General features: G+C 37.6%; 1 protein-coding gene across 6 annotated transcripts in view; it reads right to left on the bottom strand.

Annotated features, from left to right (window-relative positions):
- Positions 1-5,602: 5,602 nt before the first annotated feature.
- LOC5516929 (nuclear pore complex protein Nup85) overlaps positions 5,603-19,885 on the bottom strand; it is a 51,686-nt gene continuing 37,403 nt past the window's right edge. For all 6 annotated transcript variants that reach the window (XM_048720258.1, XM_048720259.1, XM_048720260.1 and 3 more), the window contains 7 exons: positions 19,468-19,553; positions 19,073-19,104; positions 18,684-18,784; positions 18,178-18,277; positions 17,728-17,779; positions 17,209-17,358; positions 5,603-7,184 (listed from right to left, as the gene is read on the bottom strand). In XM_048720258.1, coding sequence (XP_048576215.1) covers positions 7,083-7,184; positions 17,209-17,358; positions 17,728-17,779; positions 18,178-18,277; positions 18,684-18,784; positions 19,073-19,104; positions 19,468-19,553 — 623 coding nt within the window. In that variant the 3' untranslated portion in view covers positions 5,603-7,082. The remainder of the gene's footprint in view (positions 7,185-17,208; positions 17,359-17,727; positions 17,780-18,177; positions 18,278-18,683; positions 18,785-19,072; positions 19,105-19,467; positions 19,554-19,885) is intronic.

The raw sequence follows: 19,885 nt of genomic DNA, 5'->3' as shown, positions 1-19,885 counted from the left end.
GCGCGGAAAACTCTTGATTGTTATTCGCGTAGTGCGAGCAAAGCTAAGCTAAATATTGGAAAGGCCTCCGACACACAGGCGAACCGGCACACTGCTGAGTAGATCAAAGAATACACAAAGCGGATCGTCGAAGCGCGGAGCCTTGTCGGCTCCGCTGAAAGTGATACGTCATTCTAGCGCTACGCAAGATTTAGCTCACGGTGTAAGCAATAAGCGAGAAAACAGGAAAAGAAATCGCTTGATTTTTGCGGGCTATAAATTGGAGCTTTTGTCGAAGGTGTGAATTGCTTTCCAACGATTAAATTGCCACCACTATTCGATTCAAGTAATTTTTATTAACGTGCTCTTGGTTTAGATTTCACGAGTTTTTATTTTATGGAACATAGTCGATTATTTCAAAATTATTGAAACTACCCTCATGAAAAACTACACAAGCCGATTTATAAGGTAGTTATTTTATCGATTGATGTTACTATAATAAAGTATACGCATCTATGAATCGTATAATTTTTTCTTCTAAAATTAAAGAATTTACAACTGTATTCCGGTACATACTTGCAAACCGGAAGTAATAGCATTCTATAAAAAAAACAAGGTGAAAGCGGAAGAGCGCGCGTATCTCGCCTCTAAAGCCCTCAAACGTTCGCTGATGAGAATCAAAGCCCTCTAGATTGATCACCCAACCCAAGGAAACAGCGAGGAAACGGCTTCTTTGATCTTTTGTATGCACGCGCTACTCAAGTCAGACTGGATTGCGCTTGGCGTATAAAAGTGATGTTTAATAAGGGGTGGTTTCCATTAAAGCTGAAGTCTATGCCCTTTCTGCTGAGGTGAAGACATTCATTTACCGGCTAACTAGTTGATATCGCGTCTTCTGTCGGGCTTTTGTAATTATATGGCTTTTAACAGCCACAATCGGTGAGCTACAAAGCCTAGTAGACCCGATCTAGGGCGGCGTAGTGCTATGAGGGCCAGATGGAAATTTCGTTTGTAACTCTACCCAACTCACCTGAAATCAAGCTGAGTATTGGCCGAAGCAAATAAATTCCTGCTCTTCATGTTCACTTACGAGGGTGTGTGAGCGTTCTTGCTATTTCTTAGGCTAAAGTAGTAAGTGCTTACGGGACGGAGTTTGTTTGGAAACTGTTTCAATCTTTGAGTGGTGTTTTCGCATGGGGGTGAGATCTACGCGGGTACTAGAAAACTCCAGCATTTATTTACCCTAAGCTATTAAAAACACAAGGGCCGATGTTCAAATTACTAGTGCTTTTTCATTGAGGAAAGACTGTGTTTAGAAAGCAGCCGAATTAGCTATTCTTTGGGGGGCGAAACTTCAAAAGACCATGAACGTCGGCCGACTTTGTACTTGGTCACTTGTTATTAATCGGAGTCGTAGGACACAAAAAAAATATTTAATAGTGGGTAATTCATAGCTATAAAACCACGCGAAGCTTTTTACATAATAGCAGGGACGTCCCATCGAGCCACATAGTCAATCATACAGCGATACAAATCCAACCAGTCAGAAATAGTCAACGGGGTTTTTTTTGTTGTTGTATAAATGCCTTTTGAAATAAATTCTTACCCAAAACTGTGGAGGGATCCAAAAAGAGGACCGACAAAGTAAACGATTCCCACTATCTCTTTTTCCGCTTGAGCTATAGTTGTTTGAATCTTTAAGACCTCCTACAAAACACCGGAGAGATTATTAAGTGTTTCAAAGGACCGCGCGCTTCAACTCCCGCTAATTTTTCCCGCCAATTTGATTTTAGTCTCAACATCAGAAAGTGCGCGTTCGGTTTTCGAGCTAAAAATGGATGGAAAGACGATGACAATAAAATCCATCCCACATGCTGTGCAGGATTCGCATCCTGTCCAACTTCAAAGGGAAATATAATTTCAGTTTTCTCTTTAAAAAAGGCCCGAAAGCTACAACAGAATAAAGATTGGGTCTTTTTGTTCCCGCTCAAAAAAGAAAGCGATTATTGAAAGTCGGCACAGGATGAAAACAATTTTTATATCCCACGCCGAGGCCGTATGAAACGCATATTTTGCAATGTACTTAAGTTATATCATAAAACACCATTCCTAGTGAATGTTCCGATACCTTCTTACGACAAAAGTATAAAATGGGCAGGGGTTTATATGAGAAGGCGGAAATTAAGATGTTTATTTTTAATTCAGCTAAATAATCGTCGATTATACGAGCGACGCCCAAAACACGACCAAACTAATTTGGCACTTGTAAAAAACCCTCAAAGGAATTGAATTGCAGTAAAGACTAATTTCGCAGTAGGCAGTTTTTTTTCAGGCAATGTGTAGTTTTTAATGATATTATATGTCATTTATGCTGTCGCCGGGTAGGAAGCCAGCATGCGGCAACGAATTGTTTAGATGATGCACCGTAAATGAACGGGACCACCCAATATCCTCCCCATCTTTGTCTCGAGAAAACAAGCGAGTCCCCATCAGTCAAGTGGATTAACTAAGCCTTCTTGAAAGCCGCAAGCAGTAGGGAGCAAGTCCCAGCAGAACGATTCTGATTGGCTGCCTGTAGTAACATGCTACTCCTGATTGGCTGTGGACCAATCCCCCTGCACTCAAAAGCTATCCAGGAGAGAAAATGAAACTCGTTGTGATATCTGAAGTATCTGTTTCAGGCATGGCACGCTGCGCAAAGTCTTTGATTCCAGCGCCGCCGGGGAAATTCCTACTGCGCGTGCGCGAGGTTGGGATATGCTCCGTTTATAAAGATATTAGGATCTCACAAGAACAGACCTACTTATGCCAAGATCGTCGTTACAAAGGCATATTTTCACATCAAAGTAAATTCATTTTGGGCGCTGCTTTTCTTTGCGAAAAAGAATTAACCGCATTATAAGAACTAATCGCTAAGAAAAGCTAGTTAAAAGATGTCTCAGCCGATTATACTTAAACCGAATGGAGTCAAAGGCTTTTCCGAAGCTAAATGCTATTTCAAAAGAGCCCGGCAAAAAACATTCCGCTGGATTATTGGGTCATTTGGACGGCGGTGTTAGCCCTCGCGCCCGCAGGCAAATTATAGTTGCGCATGCGCCGTTTATAAATACTTTTATGGCGCGAAAGTCTTATCAATCACAGGAACGAAACGTGGAAAAACGGACGTGATGCTATAACAATGTCCTCACCCTGTGAAAAACGTAACTGAGAGTTTTCTTGTATACTTTTATCAAAATCTTAGACGTGTCTACAATGCGCTAATGTCGTGTTAGCATTCCTTAAAAAGTAGGAAACCAGCGTGATATGGCATTTGTGCATTTCAGCCTTCCCCCAAAAATGGCACATTTCCCAAACTCGAAGTTGTGCAAACGCAGTAGGTTTGGTAATATAATGCAAACCAAAAACTGTGCTTTTAGTTAAGAACCAGGCTTTATTTGTTCATTTTTGCTTGGTTAATCCACGCGACAAAAAGCGAGGGAATGCCGTACATATTGTTCTCAATGGCGTCAAAAAGTTTATTTAAAGAGCCCTGGGAAGTCGCTATTGCCTTTATTAATATTGAAACACATATTATGAAATGAAATATCCAAATAATCATCTGAAAACAAAGTTCTACATTAGAAAAATGTGTAAAAGCTTTCTCAAATTCCCCGATTGGAATGCATGCTTTCTCACACTTGTTATTTTGTTAGGATGATAAAGTGACGGCTAAGAAACACTTTGAGGTCGACTGAAATAAACTGTAAAGTAGCCAGGAAGTCGAAACACAGCTAACAGATCGAAAGCAATGGATGTTTTGTGCGTGCGCGCGTTTTGGCAGAGCACAAGCCTAGTATTCCAATTACAGGCAATTGATGCGCGTGATCAGGCTATGAACCGGAACAAATGAAAATGATCGTGCCGAATGGAAAACAAAATGGCAATAGCTTTCTCTTGTTTCTCAAGGCTTAAGAAAAAAAGATAAATGAAACTGAAACATAACTTTAAAATTGGCCTGTTTTCAAAATAGGATGAATATACCAGTCATAAAGGCAAAAAGGGTTTAAGATCCCCATATAAGTATACATAAAAGTGTTATATTACAATTTGTATGAAGAATGGCTTTTCCAACTAATGGATAGGGCTCTCAATTTTTGTAGTGGATAGTGCTTCAATTTTTCTTAAAGGTTCAATAAATAGAAAAAGAAAAGGATGCGAAAAAAGATATCATCAAATTCTTAGAATACTGCGTTTAAGCATTCTACAAATAATACATAAATAAACGTTATAATATACATAAGTATGGATTAAAACAAAATGTTTTCTCAGTATATTTGCACTTGATTCAACATAATGCTACATTTAAGTTTATCCGTGTAAACATGACCTTACTATTTGGAAATCTCCATATTTCTGCTGATGTCCTATGAACCGAATAAAGTACCCGCCCTCCTTTCTCTTAGAAGAACGCCCCTCCTTCAGAAGGGCAGGTAGAATACGAAACATTGGAACGTAAAACGCGAACGGGAAGATAATATTCCACGTTAGTTTCTCTAAAACGGTATCAAAGATATAACTACTTATCTTTACTCCCAACTTCCGGCTTCTTTCAGCCTGACGGTTCTTAAATTTCGGACATAAAGATGAAAATAAAGTTGAAGAATAACTAACCTTTCGATGAAAGGGAAGAACAATTTCAGTTGTCCTTGAACAAGTCTCTCGACTTCCCAGTTCAGATTCATATCTTTAGAAAACGCGTCCTTGCTTGTTCACGGGGAGATTTGATTAGAGGCAGCCTCGAAAGCGAAAGGCGGTTTCCACAAAGAGTCGCTTTTTTTTAACTTTACACGCCGGTTATACCCGCTATTATATAGGTGATAGTAGATGATATATTCCATAAATATATTACAACCACGATTAATTTCCGTTTAATTTGAAATAGGATTTGAAAATAAGAATAACAAACTACAGGATAAGTAAAAATTGCATTATTGTTTCCAAATGCTGAAGTTTTTTTATTCAAATTAAAAAGACTTCCTTGAAAGCGTCTGCTACCTGCCCTTTCAATAAAAGGTCAGAAAAGACTAAAATATTTATAGCAGGTTTATTAATCTTGCCTTTATTAACTAAGCGCTTTTACAAAATAGCCCTTTATCTAAACCTTCCGAACTTTTGTACAAAAATCCCCCACATCGACTCGATGTTCATTTTCCCGCCGCTAAGTGCGGCGCGCGCTCCACTCTCCTTTTCCCGCGCTTTGAAGAGACCACAGGCGTTTCGCAATGAGCACTGCTGATACCCACACGCTTAAATTAATCTTCTTTTTCAAGCACCTATTAAAAGAGATATGCAAATTGTGAATGTCGGCGGCAATAGGATTCTCACCCGAGTTTGCTCATTTACGTTGTTTTTGCTCACACGTAAAATTCAGATCCCACGCTTTTTTACAGCCTTTGGTTGGACAATAACTTTTTATAATCCAGTACACTTGCTTTATCAGGATTGATTTCCAGCTACGTTTCTATGATCCCGAGGCCTATCGACGACTGGGAATAGAGCCTATTGCTTTATCCGTGGTATTGGAAACGTTTTATTTCATTTTTTAACTCAAATAAATACATAAGGAAAGAGGCATCAGACTTTGTAACAAAACAAAAATTCTCAGTTTTTTTTTATTGTGGCCCTAATACATAGCTGTCTTGTATCACAAATGCGTATTTTGGTACATCAGTTACATGTGTACACGCGTATCTTAAGGTCCGTACATCTTACTTGCGTGACTTTTGCGTGACGATGTTTTGTCTTTGTTATAAATTTAAGACTCTTTTTTAAAAATACAAATTTCCCTGTATTATTTGAATCTTTAAAAATTGTATTTAGCTTTTTTTGTCATAGGATGGATTTGAATTCAACATGATGTAAGCGGATTTGAATTCATTACCTGAGATGAACATAGGGTTTCATAGCTTACGAAACCACGCGTCACGCAAGTCGGACTGACGGGCTTTAATGGACCACATGTAGCCCAAGCTCTTTATTTGTCCCTATTGATATTTACGGTAAACATAAAGCCTGTGTGAAGCCGGAAAAAGTTCCATGGAACTATTTCCGGCTGCACACAGGCTATAAACATAGGGCGAAAAACAAAATTAGTGAACAATATAAAAAAAACTTCGTTCTGGTCAGAGTTCAAATCGTGAATCTTGAATCTTGAAAAAGGCGATTTAATACAGCCAGAGAACACGCAAAAAGTAAACATAAACAATAAAAGTAAACTAAAAGTAAACATAACACTAGACTACACACGTCTCTTTTACTAATATAGTATAATACCAATCGGGACAAATAAAGAGCTTGGGCTACCTGTGAGGGGACCCAAGCAATATTTCCATGATAATTTGCTTGATAATTTGGCCCCAGCCAAATTTTGCCAAATATTTTTAAAGTAGAACATATTTGAAAAGTTGCCGACATTTTCTTAAAGATGCCTTGACAGCCATACCTTTGTTATTGTTTTCATTTAATATTTTTGAAGAGAAAATATGTGAAGAGATTTCGAAATGACCATCTAAAAAATTTGTATGAAAACAAGAAATTGATGTTTTCTGAATACTCGATGTTTTGCTAGGATGACAATACGAAGGCCGACATGTGGTGTATCGGGGACTTTTTCCTGGTGTTAACAATTCTAGAAAGGACGAGTGGATACTTTGAACCCTGGTCCTCACAAGCGCAGCAGCGCACATAATTTTCCGATTCTCACTGGAACGCAAGCGCCAAAGGAAACTCAAGAGAAGGCAACTGCTTGATTTTCTTACGCATGCGCTTGTTTTTGACCGATTCTCACTTGTGTCGCGCTTCCGTTAGTGCTTGCTTCCTAGTAAGAACCAACCTCTATAACGTGCAGTGTTTCTGCGATAAAAGGACCGCGGTGATTCAACATACATCATGCGCGAGTTTACCTACACGACGAATGGTTGAACTATAAAAGCACACAAGCCAGGATTCGACCTACCATGAAAAATGCGATACTTCTTTTTACATAAGTGACGTCATTTCCGCCTTACCGCCACACCGCTAGCTATCCTGACGTCACATCTGGCGAACTAAAGCGACTCTGTTGCCTAGGCTACGCATTGTCCTTCCTTTAGTATGGATCTTGCTAGGTTACGGGCCAATGCGAGTCGAAGTAGGGAGATCTTATCTTCCTCTTCGTCCTCTTGCACCTTTAGGAGCAAAAAGATGTGTGAGATATAAGGAACGAGAGACTAATGAGATTGTGTGATTCAAAAAAAAAAAAAAATGCCTCCCCCTATTCCCAGCCCCATTTAATACTGCGCTCCAATCGTCACCATTACCACCCGACGTAACTAATTATCAAAAGGCAATTTTAAATTTGATAATTATTGATATCAATACTAAATGGTTTTTCATTATCATCAGAAATCTATAATAATTGATACTTACTGAAATTACTATCAATTGATTCGGCGCATTCCAGCTATAAACTACTGTTCGGTTTATATAAATCAAATTGATTTGATTATCAATTTTTATGAATTAGATTACAATTTCTATCAATTAGAATTTTGATTATCATGTTATCAATTTCTATCAATTAGAATTTTGATTATCATATTTTATCAATTTCTATTACAATTTTGATTATCAATTGTTATCAATTTCTACCAATTGATATCAATTAGACTCGCCCTAATTTTGATGATCAATCAATTTCAATACCAATCATCATCATCATCATCACCATCATCATCATCATCATCATTGGCGCCATCATCATCATCATAACTACCATCACAAACATCACTACCATCGCCATCATTGTCATCATCATCACAGCCTCGCGTAACGTCACGCTACGCCCGGTGTACATTATCACTAGCCCCTATCCTCGCGTGCGGCCAAGTGAGATGGGACCTGATACTTCGCTGATTTTTGCGCTAGAAATGTTGTTCACGCCTGGGCATTGGGCGTGACGGAAAATGCCCGAGGTGGAAGGGGTACCTCTAAGGGTACAATACAAGCGTAGCCAAACGAATAGAGTAGCTCCGAAACCTTTCCAGGCGTGAACAACATTTCTAGCACAAAAATTAGCAAAGTCTCAAGTCCCATCTCACTTGGCCGCACGCGAGGATAGGGGCTAGTGATAATGTACACCGGGCGTAGCGTGACGTTACGCGAGGCTGTGTAGGTGGTATCCGCGTACGCCATTATTGCTAAAGAACCTTCCAGAACCCTAAACCCACCTGAGGGAATTAACCTCAGCGTGGGTAGCCACAGGGTGTCCGCAAATGAGTGCTAGCTGTATTTTAACTAGAACAAACTTTTTAATCAAAGTGGTAAGGTCCTGAACTATTATAGAATCGAAGAAGCTGAAGGGCTTTTTTAGAGTGCTTATTATGCAAGGGGAAACGCAACAAAGCGCTTGCTCTAACTGATATTTGTAAACAACAACAACAATGCATTCTTTTCATGCCCGCTGGCGGCGGAAACCCTTTCTAGAGAGCGGCTATTTTTAGCGAGATATTACCCGGGGCACCCTGCGGTGATATTTCTTTTTCTGGAAAGCTAACTAACACACTTATTCCCAACCAAGTCGCATCATCGCAGACAAGAAAACACTAGAATACCTCAATGCATCGACTGCAATCTCTTCACTGTTCTTTACATGAAATTAATCACGTCTGTTGTTATTATTGTCATTCGGATATGAGAATATCTTTATCCAAAGCTTGTAATTTTAGGATTAAGATTGAGGCACTGCTCAAAGCCATAGCCAGAATGATTGAACACCAAGTATTTTTTGTTGTTTTTGTGAATCTAGATCAGTCAGGTAAAATAAGAATAAATCCTTTTAACATCTTTTGGTGGAATACAATACTTCTCGCCATTAGGACACCCGAGGAACGACCAGACGATGTTGTTGCTGCAATTGTTGTTGCTGTCATTGTTGTTTCTGTTTTTTTCGCAAGCTTTATTGTCGTTGTTGCTGTTGATGTTCTTGTTGTTGCGGTTGATATTGTTGTGGTTTTTGTTGTTGTTGTTGTTATTGTTGTTGTTGCTGTTGTTATTGTTATTATTATTTTTGTTGCGATCATTGTTGTTGTTGCTGTCTTTTTGTCATTGTCATTGCTTTTGTTGTTGTTATTGTTGCCGTTGATGCTGTTGTTGTCGCTAGCTTTATTGTTGCTGCTGTCTTTACTGTTGCGTTTGTTATTGTTGCTGTTGTTCTTGTCGCTGTTGTTGTGATTGATGTTATTGCTGCAGTTGTTGTTGTTGTTGTTTGTGCCCTCTTTTTCTTGGTTGTTCATGTTGTCGCTGTTTCTTTTTTTTTAACCCGCGTAAGTGACGGCCACAATGATTGACACCTATTACTAAGAAAACCACCGCCTTTCAATCAGAACTTGCTTATTTTTGGAAAGTTTCAACTACAGAGGGCAAAAATCTAAAACATAACTGCAAGGGAAAAGTAATCACTCCGAGCTAACTGTATAATCAAGGGCTCAATTTTTCATTCCATATACAGTTTGCGTCAACTTATCTTTTTGACACACTCTTATATATTTTATAAAATGATCTTAGTACAAGAGTAAAAGTGTCGCTTTAATTTACGCCATCATTCAAACTCTATCTACAAGATAGTTGAAAATACGTCAATAATACGATTTGAGAGTGACAGCAGAAGTTTCAATGTCGCAATGAAGCAAGGTAGTTAAATAAAACTAGCAAAAATTTAACGACGTATAACTTCTTAGCTTAATAAGTGAAACCTTCTTTGTTTGAATAGAGTATAAACAGCTTTTATCAGCTTTATAAGGAGCACATTTGCATAGAACCATTTCCGCTAGCACGTCAAAATCGGGAACCATTTCCAGTGAAATAGGAAATGGATAAAGATAAACGATAATAGGAACAGACAGAAATGCACGAAATGATTAATTTCGTTTCAGTTTGTAAAGTAAAGTTCTTCATTCAAAGATCATAAAAAAAGTTTTTGTTCTTGTTGTGAGCAGGTAGTAATTTGATGGCATGGTTAAGAAAATATCGCAATTACAAAACAAATTACAAAACATTATTGAGGTACTTACAGTAATGAAATAGTAATGATAATAATAATAAAACAATTGAAATAAAAAAGCCGCATATCAAAATGCATGTGACATATAAGGTCTGTACGAAAGTTTAGGAAAGATGATTATAGCATTAAAGAAATATCACGAGCGCCTATTTACTCAAACTAAGCTTAAAATTCTTTAAAAAAAACGAAGATAAAGAATGGTTGATGTTTATTGCAAGAAAAATAAATTCAATAACAGAATCATGTACGATTTTTATTTCTCATTCTTTATTTCTATTTTCTTACAAAAAGACAAGTAACAAAAAAAGGGCCACAAGCGGATTATAATGTGAAACACCTGCAAATCGATGGCATTTAAACAATTAAAAACCAATACGATATGCCACCAGTAAAAACAAATATTTAGAAAATTTGGAGATTTGGCGAAACTGGTGGTCGCTTTTAAAATGTTACCGGATCTTTTCAAAAACACGGACAACTCTCGTCTGTTAGAAGCCACGGATATCACGGAAACACAAACTGAAAGTTCGGGTTGAAATGACAAAATATCGATATGAAAGGAGGCAAATACTTCCCTTAGGGTGTAAAACGACTTAAGAATAAACGGAAAATAATCTTTGCAAAATGTTCATGTTATGGAATAATGACATTTTTAACGTACATGAAAAAATAACATGGAAAAATCATTGTCCAAGGTTAAATAGTTGAATGACTAATTTGGCTACATTTTATGCTTAAAAATTAAGAATTTGTCTTGATCGACAAAGTACCATTGCGGAAAGACATCTGAATAGTAAAATGATTTAGCAAAGAATGTTTTTTATAAATCATTTTCTAAACAGTTTATCATCCGTGTTATTTTACTAGATTTCTTTCACATGTCAAAACATTCTGTTTTGGCCAATTTCCAAAGGATTTCCAAAACATTATTTCAATACCATTTGGTACCAGTTTTGTCGCATTACTTGGATTTTTCCAAAAAGCGATGGTTACCCATAACAGCGAAACAATGGAATTAAATTTTCGAGTTGGTGAACAAGGAAGCAATCTCAAAATTAATAAACTAACATTCCAAAAAAATTTCAATTGAAAAAAAAAAAACAATTAAGGGAATTACTAAAAATAAAGTGTAAAGTAGAACGACGGTTATTTTGCCACGGATCAACAGTCTAAACTTATGGAAATACAATAAAGAAGAATGATCTTATCTTAAAGTGTGGCAAGCACTGTATGGCCAGGCACGGTACTTTTAGCAAAGATAATAACAACACATGTATTACCACAAAATCATAGGGTGAAATGGTAATTCTGTGGTTGATTTTAGTCGGGTTTGTTAATCAAACCTATTGAAAATTTACATTGTATGCCTAAAAACAATGACTTGAAAAAGAAAGAGAAATATGGAAAGAGAAATATGTTCTTCAGGCGGGTTATATATAAACAGAAACTTATAACATCATCCATCCAACAAGGGACCAAGCCTAGGAAAATATTGTACGAATCTCTCTCTCTATTCTAAACTTTCTAATAAATAGAGAAAAAAGATGGATTTTTCATAAAAATTAGGCAGTGTCGTCAATCTTTTTCAGCGAATACACAACTTGGATTTTACCGAAAACGCGATTTCTTTTACCAAACACGAAATTAGTTTCGATAAAAGGGTTCCCTGTGTTTACGATTTGCCAAAAAAAATGCGCTGGACTGGTACGGTTTCTCGCCAAAGGTAGATTATTTTACATAAGCGTGCTACGTGAGCCAAATCGATGGCTTCGATTACGTGACCGGTGCTTGAAACCCTCTCATCATGATGACGAATTACACAAAATAAACCATCGTGGGAACCCACATCGATAAAATGTTTTTGTTTCTGTTTAAAGCTCTAGAAAATAGCACATAAATGTTGGTAAAACGCCGGTTATTCCATGGTTTTCTACGGGTTGAGATTAACAGAACCCACATTGATTGAAAGGTTTTCTTTCTGTTTAAATAGCCAATAAATGTTGGTAAAACAACTTTGTTATTCCGTGAATTTTTTAGGTGTGAGATCCACAAAACTCTAGTTAGCAAAGTTACTCAGAGATGTGTACAATAATCAACGCCAAGTATCAGTGTGATCTAAAAAAAAAGTCAGCTGATACTCAAGTTAAAAAAAAAGAGTAACATTTTTTCGACCGAAATTCTGCCTGCCAGATAAAAGTATATCAGTTTTTGCTCGGCAATAAATTTTGAACACAAAAAAAACTTAAATTTTGTAGTCGTAATTTAGCAATTTTGTCTTCGTGCTAGAACGTACAGTGAACAAACACAAACAAAAAAAATACTTCAACACATGATGTGATAGCGAACAACAACTTGAAGAAGTCTTTGATTAAAATATGGCCAAATTGTATAATTAACAGTAAAATTGAGGTTGGATAAAGCCCAAAGCAAATATTTCAATCTATCAGACTCGTAGGATCTGTTTGTCAAATGGAAGAGACTAGCCAGTTTAAGAGGAGGGACGATAAGGGCATGACATTAGAACAGCTAGTACATGCATAGGGATAAAACATCAACTCGATTTTTAGGAAGGCGAATTTAGAATTTTAGAATTGAGAATTTAGATTCTTGCTTATGGTATATATTTTGGATAAAGAATTTATAACATAATCTAAGAATTTTTTATGTGAAAATGAGGACATTTTGTGGAGAATTCATTCTTTTCTTTCCTTTTTTTTCGCGCTTAATCTAAATTCTGAATTACGCGTGCCAAACTTAGATGTTTGAGTGCGACACGGTGACGCGAAGTTCAAACCGGGCGTAAACAAGGATGTTAGCACATAAGTTCTTTCAAATAAAGCAAATATTTTCGTGTATGAAGAGCACAAAAACATAATACCAGATAAATATTGGTAATGCAGTAAGACCTCCACAATTTGCAAAACCAGCTTGTCGTTGAATGAGTATCAATTCTAAAATCTGAATTTTCCATTTCGAAATCTGGTGCTCTATCTACCCCTCTAAGTGGATGTTGATAGCCAATTTGGACCCTTTTTGTTCTACGCGTCTACAAAAAATGGGACGAAGTCACGATTCTGCGAAAATAACATCTGCTTTTCCCGGGGTAAAATAAAAGGGCACGTAAAACCGCAATTCAAGAGTGTTTTGGTTGTTAATTTGCGATATTTTTAAAGAGCGGGAATGTTTTAGATGTTTTGAAAACGTGGTCTTTGGTAAAAAAGCTACCGAGTAGTTTCCCGCCTTCAGCGCACGCGTGATACCAAAGTGTTTAGTTGGGTATCCTGTGGATTAGCTAGGAAGCTTTTCAGTAAAAGAATTACTACTTTCGGTAAAGATTCGAGAAAAGAAGCCGTTTCTGCAAAACGTTCCACATATTATATATGCTTATGTCGTGTATTTGTAAGCGCAAGACTAAATATCGAAAAAGATCAAAAACAATCCGACGCAACCGTCCTTTGATAAATTCTTCACGAGACAACGATCAACTCTGTCTGATGAAAAGAAAATGTTTTCGCATTTTACTGGGAAACAAATATTTTGACATATTCCTAAGACGCCGCTTCTTCGAAAGTACCGGCCCCCCAAAATAGACCCACTCTTCCAAAATTAACAAAATAAAAACAATTCGCTACCAAGCACACAACAATAACCTCGGCACAAAACATAAGTACAGACGCGCGCAAACAAAAAAAAATTTCGACAACGTGGTCCACTTGGGAGATGTTAAAACTAAAGTTCAACCCAATCTAGCATTATTTTGACAATTTTTTTTAAAGTGGACGTGTGGAATAGGATTTGAATGAGCGGTGTGTCAAAACCAGGCTAAAGTCTGTATCAATCAAGTTACCAAACAAATTAACCGACAAAGGATGGGAAATGACGATCGAATTTTCTCGATTATCAACATAGGGTAAAAAGAAGCCGTCGCAAAATAGCAACAGGTTTTTTGTTGTGATGGGCACATATAATTGATCAAAAGAGAGCCGACGACATGTGGAACGCCCGGTGTATGCTTTTCCCCTTTTTATCGTATTTCCCGCGCGCGTCCATCGGCTATTAATCCCCTAATTCATTTCTGGTGGTTTAAGGAACGTGTGTTTTCCGATCACTAGTGAATTCTGGATAAATTTGGGATAAATGAAACGCATGCTAACATCAGACTTCAAAAGCAATTCGGGCTTTCCGTTCAAATTATTAAAATGATTAAAGAACGAAGTTTGTAATTAGAAAAAATAAAAATAGAAAAATACCCCGCAATGAGATTTCCCTTTGGTTCCCCGCTCTATAAATCATAAACTCTTAGTAATTTTAACAAGGCAGATAAATATAGACCGGCCTTGTGCAAAACCAAGCAAGCAGAAAAATGACCGAACATATGTGGAAGAGATGGGAAATGTTCTCAATAGCAAGGAAAGGAAGACCAGAAGAAATAACTTAATAATCCAGATATTTAAATGTTTAGTAAAAATGAGCAGACAAAATTACGAGCAAAAAAACAAACTCTTACGAAACTCTGACGCTATTTATTGAGTCATTTCCCGGCAAGCACACAATTTAATAATAAAGGAATTACAATACAAAAAAAAACGAAATCCGAAGAAAATGGTAAGTAAACTGGTCTGTAACGTTTCCGAACGAAAAAAAAAATGACACAAAATAGTTCTATTCCTAAAAACGTGTTTTAATTGATGGAAGAATTATTAAACCTAAGTCTTGTGCAACAAAATTATATAAATAGATAGAAAACAGATAGTAATGAAAGAGAAAGGGAAAATAAATCGATAAGGGGAATTTGAGAATCCGGAAGACACATCGTACTTTCTTTGTTTGACTCGTAACTAGAAACAATGGACCTACGTTAGAAAATACCGCCTTTATTCTTACACCAATTTCAATTAAAACTAGCCTATAAGACTTCTAAAACAGTAGCCGAATATATATTTATATATAAAACAATGTTATTGTGCGAGATTTCATTCTTGTTTTTCCTTCCGTGACAGTAGATATGCTAGCACTTCAAAAATACTAACACAAATCTTAAATACTAAGAGGTTTTTCATCATTAAATGATTTCCAGTCAAGCCGGCCAGATAAAATTTGTCGGCTTCCTTTGATCTCCAAAGGACAAACATTTCAATCTTTCCGTATTTATACTAGGCTTAATATCTTAGCTTGTTGAAAGACCAAAGAATGTTTGTGAACCTTATGAGATCTTAAAACCGTGAGGTAATGACGCATTTTCCTGCAAATTCCCCGTTGCATTGAAAAACGATTAGTTTGCGAAGGGTTTTTTTTATACCTTCAACAGGCGTGGGCTACGTTTTTAACAAAACGATTTCAAATGAAAAAGGCAATCTCACAATATCGGGGTAATTTATTCCTTCTCTCAGGAAACATTAGTAAAAATGGGGTGGCACGTGATACACAGCTGGGTCCTGGTAAGCACTGTTTGGAAATTACTTTATAAGTACTAAAACAAATCACCTAAATCTTCAAAGAAAACCAAAACCTTAAAAAAGTTAAAAATTTGTAAAAGAAATAACATCACGAAGGTTGAAAGACTCATAATTTTTAGTAAAAATAATCAAAGCAAGAAGTAGCATTATATCTTCCTTCGATTTTTTTATATTTTGACGTGTTAGAAACCGAGCTATAAAAAAGTACTAGGTTCGAATTCATATAAGCAACTTAGTTAGAATATTTCTTGGTAAAAATGAATTATAATCCTAGCCAAGCTGAAAGACAGCCCCTGACTTCACAATAACCATGTTTGAATATATACGTTGCGTGTGTTTGTGTGCGCACTTTAAAAAACGTGCGCATCTTTACGTGAATCCGTGTTTGTGCGAGCACAGAACATGGCGACAAAAGCGAACGGCCCAGGGTGTCCGCTATAAAGAGTTTTAACTGAACAAAAGAGACTTGCTTGACTTCCAAAAGTGTCCGTAATATGCAGGTTTCAAAGTTATACAAGGGAACTTACAGTGCGATGGCGCAAAAAGGGACCGGCCCAGGGCGTTCGTTATACTGAGGTTCAACTGTACGATAGAGACTTGCTTGAGTCCAAAAAGTGTCCGATATATGCAGGTTTCAATGGTACACAGAGGGCGAAAAGAGAGAAAGATGACAGACCGCCAAAAACGTTTGATAAATAAAATCGTGATGTCGAAACTCTCGATATAATGATAATTTGGGAATCGACGAAAAAGATCGATAATTCTTTCATTCAATTTTTTTTCCAATTATATAAAAAGGGCGTTTAGACGGATTGATGATGCGCGCAAACGTGTAAATGTATTTGTGTAGGAGCAATCTGCCAGGGCAGTCTGCCCTGAAGAAGTCTTATTAAAGACGAAAATTGCGTATCGTTATATCGAATATCGCTACAGTATATCGGGTATTGTTATATTGAGAATATCGTTATATCGGGTGTCGTTATATCTAGTGTCGTTATATCGAGTATCGTTATATCTTTTGTCATTATCACGGGTGTCGTGATATCGGGTGTCTTTATATCGGCTATCATTATATCGGGTATCGTTATCGCGTATCGCTATATCGAGTATCGCTATATCAGGTATCGTTATATTGAGAATATCGTTATATCGGGTGTCGTCATATCGAGTACTGTTTATGGAGTATCGTTATATCGAGTATCGTCATATTGAATATCGTCATATCGGGTGTCGTTATATCGAGTATCGTTATACCAGGTATCGTTATATCGGGTATCGCTATATATATCGGGTATCGTTACATTGAGAATATCGTTATATCGAGTACCGTTTATCGAGTATCGTTTTATCGAGCATCGTCATATCGGGTGTCGTTATATCGGGTATCGTTATATCAGGTATCGTTACATTGAGAATATCGTTATATCGGGTGTCGTTTTATCGAGTACCGTTTATCGAGTACCGTTATATCGAGTATGGTCATATCGAGTATCGTCATATCGGGTGTCGTTATACCGGGTATCGTTATATCGCGGTTTCACTATATATATAGGTTCCTCTGTGTAACAAGACACTTCTTCGGGTCTCGAAGTCGTCCGTCATATACAGGTTCTGCAGCACAACAGACAACTGCTGAGTGCCAAGAGTGTCCACGATATACAGGTGTTTTATCAGAAAAGTCCTTATCATAAATACCTTTGTTTTGGATGCTCCCTTCCCTTTGGTTTTGCTTTTCTTCTCTTTCTGCGCATGCCCCTGCTTGAGGTAATCCGCTGACCGGAATGACAGGCGTATTTCTTCCAAACAATGCATTAGTTCGTATGTCTGGTTACTTGTGAAGATTATCTGCAGGGAAAAACAACCTTTAACGCATGCTGTGGACTACATTATGATTCTTGTCTTATCAGACTAACAATAATTATCATCATCACTACCATCATCATCTTTTATAACCACCAACTTAATCATCATAACCATCGCCATCGCAATCGCCATTCACCACCATCAGCATCAACACCACCATCACTATCTTAACAATTACCATCACCATCACCATCGTCACCATCACCACACCGTCACCATCTTAACCATCACCATCTTAACAATCATCATCACCATCAAACAGTCATATGGGTTGGAACTCTCATCTCCATTTGATCGAGGCTTTATAGAATCAACAAGGATCATCAGAAAGCGATCTTGTTAGGGCCTTACCTCGTTACTTTCTAATAGCGGTAATGCGTCGGTGAGAAGAGTCAACCAAAAGCTGAAAAAAATACATACAGGGGTGGTTGTGTTAGAAATCAAATCTAGATATTGAAAGCAACATTATCAATACCATGATGTGCATTAAATTACCATAGCTGCAACTACCATCAATACTATCATCATTTCCGCCATCATCATCATCATCATCGTCATCGTCATCGTCATCGTCATCATCATCATCATCACTACAATCACCATCAACACCACAATTATCATTTTCATCATCACCATCATCACCACCATCATCATCGCCACCGCCACCACCACCACCATTATCATCATTTCGCAGTCGCGAGCATCAAAAGCAACAGGCCTAAAAAAGCATACATTTGACTATTTGAATGAGTGATTTGGGGTGGCCGTATCCGCCGTAGTCGTGTAATCACCACTGAATACCTTTTAGGAGAAAGTCGTGATGTGAGCAGCGAGACAAGCAACGTAGCTGCTCCTCTGAAGTCCGCCTCCGCGTACATGCGATGGAATTCTCTGTACTTTCCTACAAAACAAGCAGATCATGGAAATTGCAAAGCCCTATATATTCCTTAGGTGTGTGTTATATCCAACTTTGGAGAGTGGCGCGATAGATTGGTGGTACGGGCTGCGTCCCTTATGCAAGTAGACCAGGGATTTGAACAATGTTTTCTGAGTTTTAGAAGGCCGAAAATTTCAAAAAATTACCCGGGGAAAAAAAACTTCATCGAGCTATTTTTAAGTGGCTCTCTCAGCCGACAATTTGTCATCGAAATACATCCATCAATATCAGTGGATTTGGAGATTCGACTGACCTTAGTAAAGGAAGAATACAACGTTACTTTTGGGTGGTTATTTCGAGATTCTTTCATCGTATAACTTGTCTATTAATATTGAAATAATAATAACTAAGGAGTGGCTCTTTGGCTCACCTAAGAATGTCAGTCGTTCGTTGAGTAACATGTCAGAGCCGAGGTGGTCGATTAGGTCGAGATTTGTAAAGTCGCCATTCTTACAATACTCCTCCAAGAACCTAAACACAGGTACAATATCATCACTGGCCCGTAGGCTGGGGTTTGGGGGAGATGAGTATTATAATTAAAATAAACCCTTCAAAAAAGCCCTTGACGACAAAAGCCAGAGCGAGTGGAAACGCGATTGACTGCAGCATATATTTGGAATTTTAATGGAGTGCCATAAAAATACACCTCTGAACCCCACCCCAAAACTAGCCTATGGATCCATATAATTATTTCTTTTTGAAACCAATTTATACATATATCATTAAATGATATATGAAATTTTCAAATCAACATCATACCTTTCTGATATAAATGCAGCAAAGGCCGAGTCCTTAAAGAAAGCATAAAGCATTAATTAAGAAATTGAGATTCAGGTAAGAAAGTTTTGGTTTTAAATACTTTTTGCGCTCTTTTCACGCTCTCAATAAATGTGTCCCTCGCTGCTTATTGGTTATCCTGTTAAAGAAGTAATCGCACCAGTTTACTTCCGGTCGATTAAATACGTAACAATTTCCGATTCCCGGGAATCGGAAAACGCCCCATGCGTTGTTATCAAAATTCGTGTAGTTGAGCCAAATCCCTCCTCTCGATGATCACATAAAAGTTCCCTGAGTTGGCTCTCCCAAGCCCCTCACGGCAAACCACAGGAATCTTGTACAGCACAGGAGGGACTTGGCTCACTGAATCCACCTACCTTGGATCTGAGACACCAAGAGAGCGCACTCCCGAGCCGGTCCATCTTTAGGGCTCGCATACTCATAGTTTTACAGATGCTTTGAGCTGTGAACAAGGTTAAACGATGAAAAATAAGGGGGGGGGGTAAGAAGGCTGAGCAAGCCAGTCTGGCCGACTTGCGTTACGCATGATTTCGTAGGCTATGAAACCCCTTGCAAATGAGATGTTCATCACATAAGTATATTCAATTGAATCACGGTAAATTTCAATCCATCCTACAACTAAAGCATTTAATGTTATTTTTAAAGGACTAAAAAATTAAAAAACATCCAAAAACAAAACAACATTCTCACGCAAGTCGGGTTCACAAACTCTAAAGGAAAAGGGTAGGTGGGTATACTTCGTGTACATTACCCAACGCTTCTTGTATACCACCT

This window comes from Nematostella vectensis, chromosome 12 (assembly GCF_932526225.1).
Source record: "Nematostella vectensis chromosome 12, jaNemVect1.1, whole genome shotgun sequence".
Taxonomy (NCBI): Eukaryota; Metazoa; Cnidaria; class Anthozoa; order Actiniaria; family Edwardsiidae; genus Nematostella; species Nematostella vectensis.
Note: the sequence above shows the minus strand (reverse complement) of the source record. Positions and strands in the feature narration are given on the sequence as shown.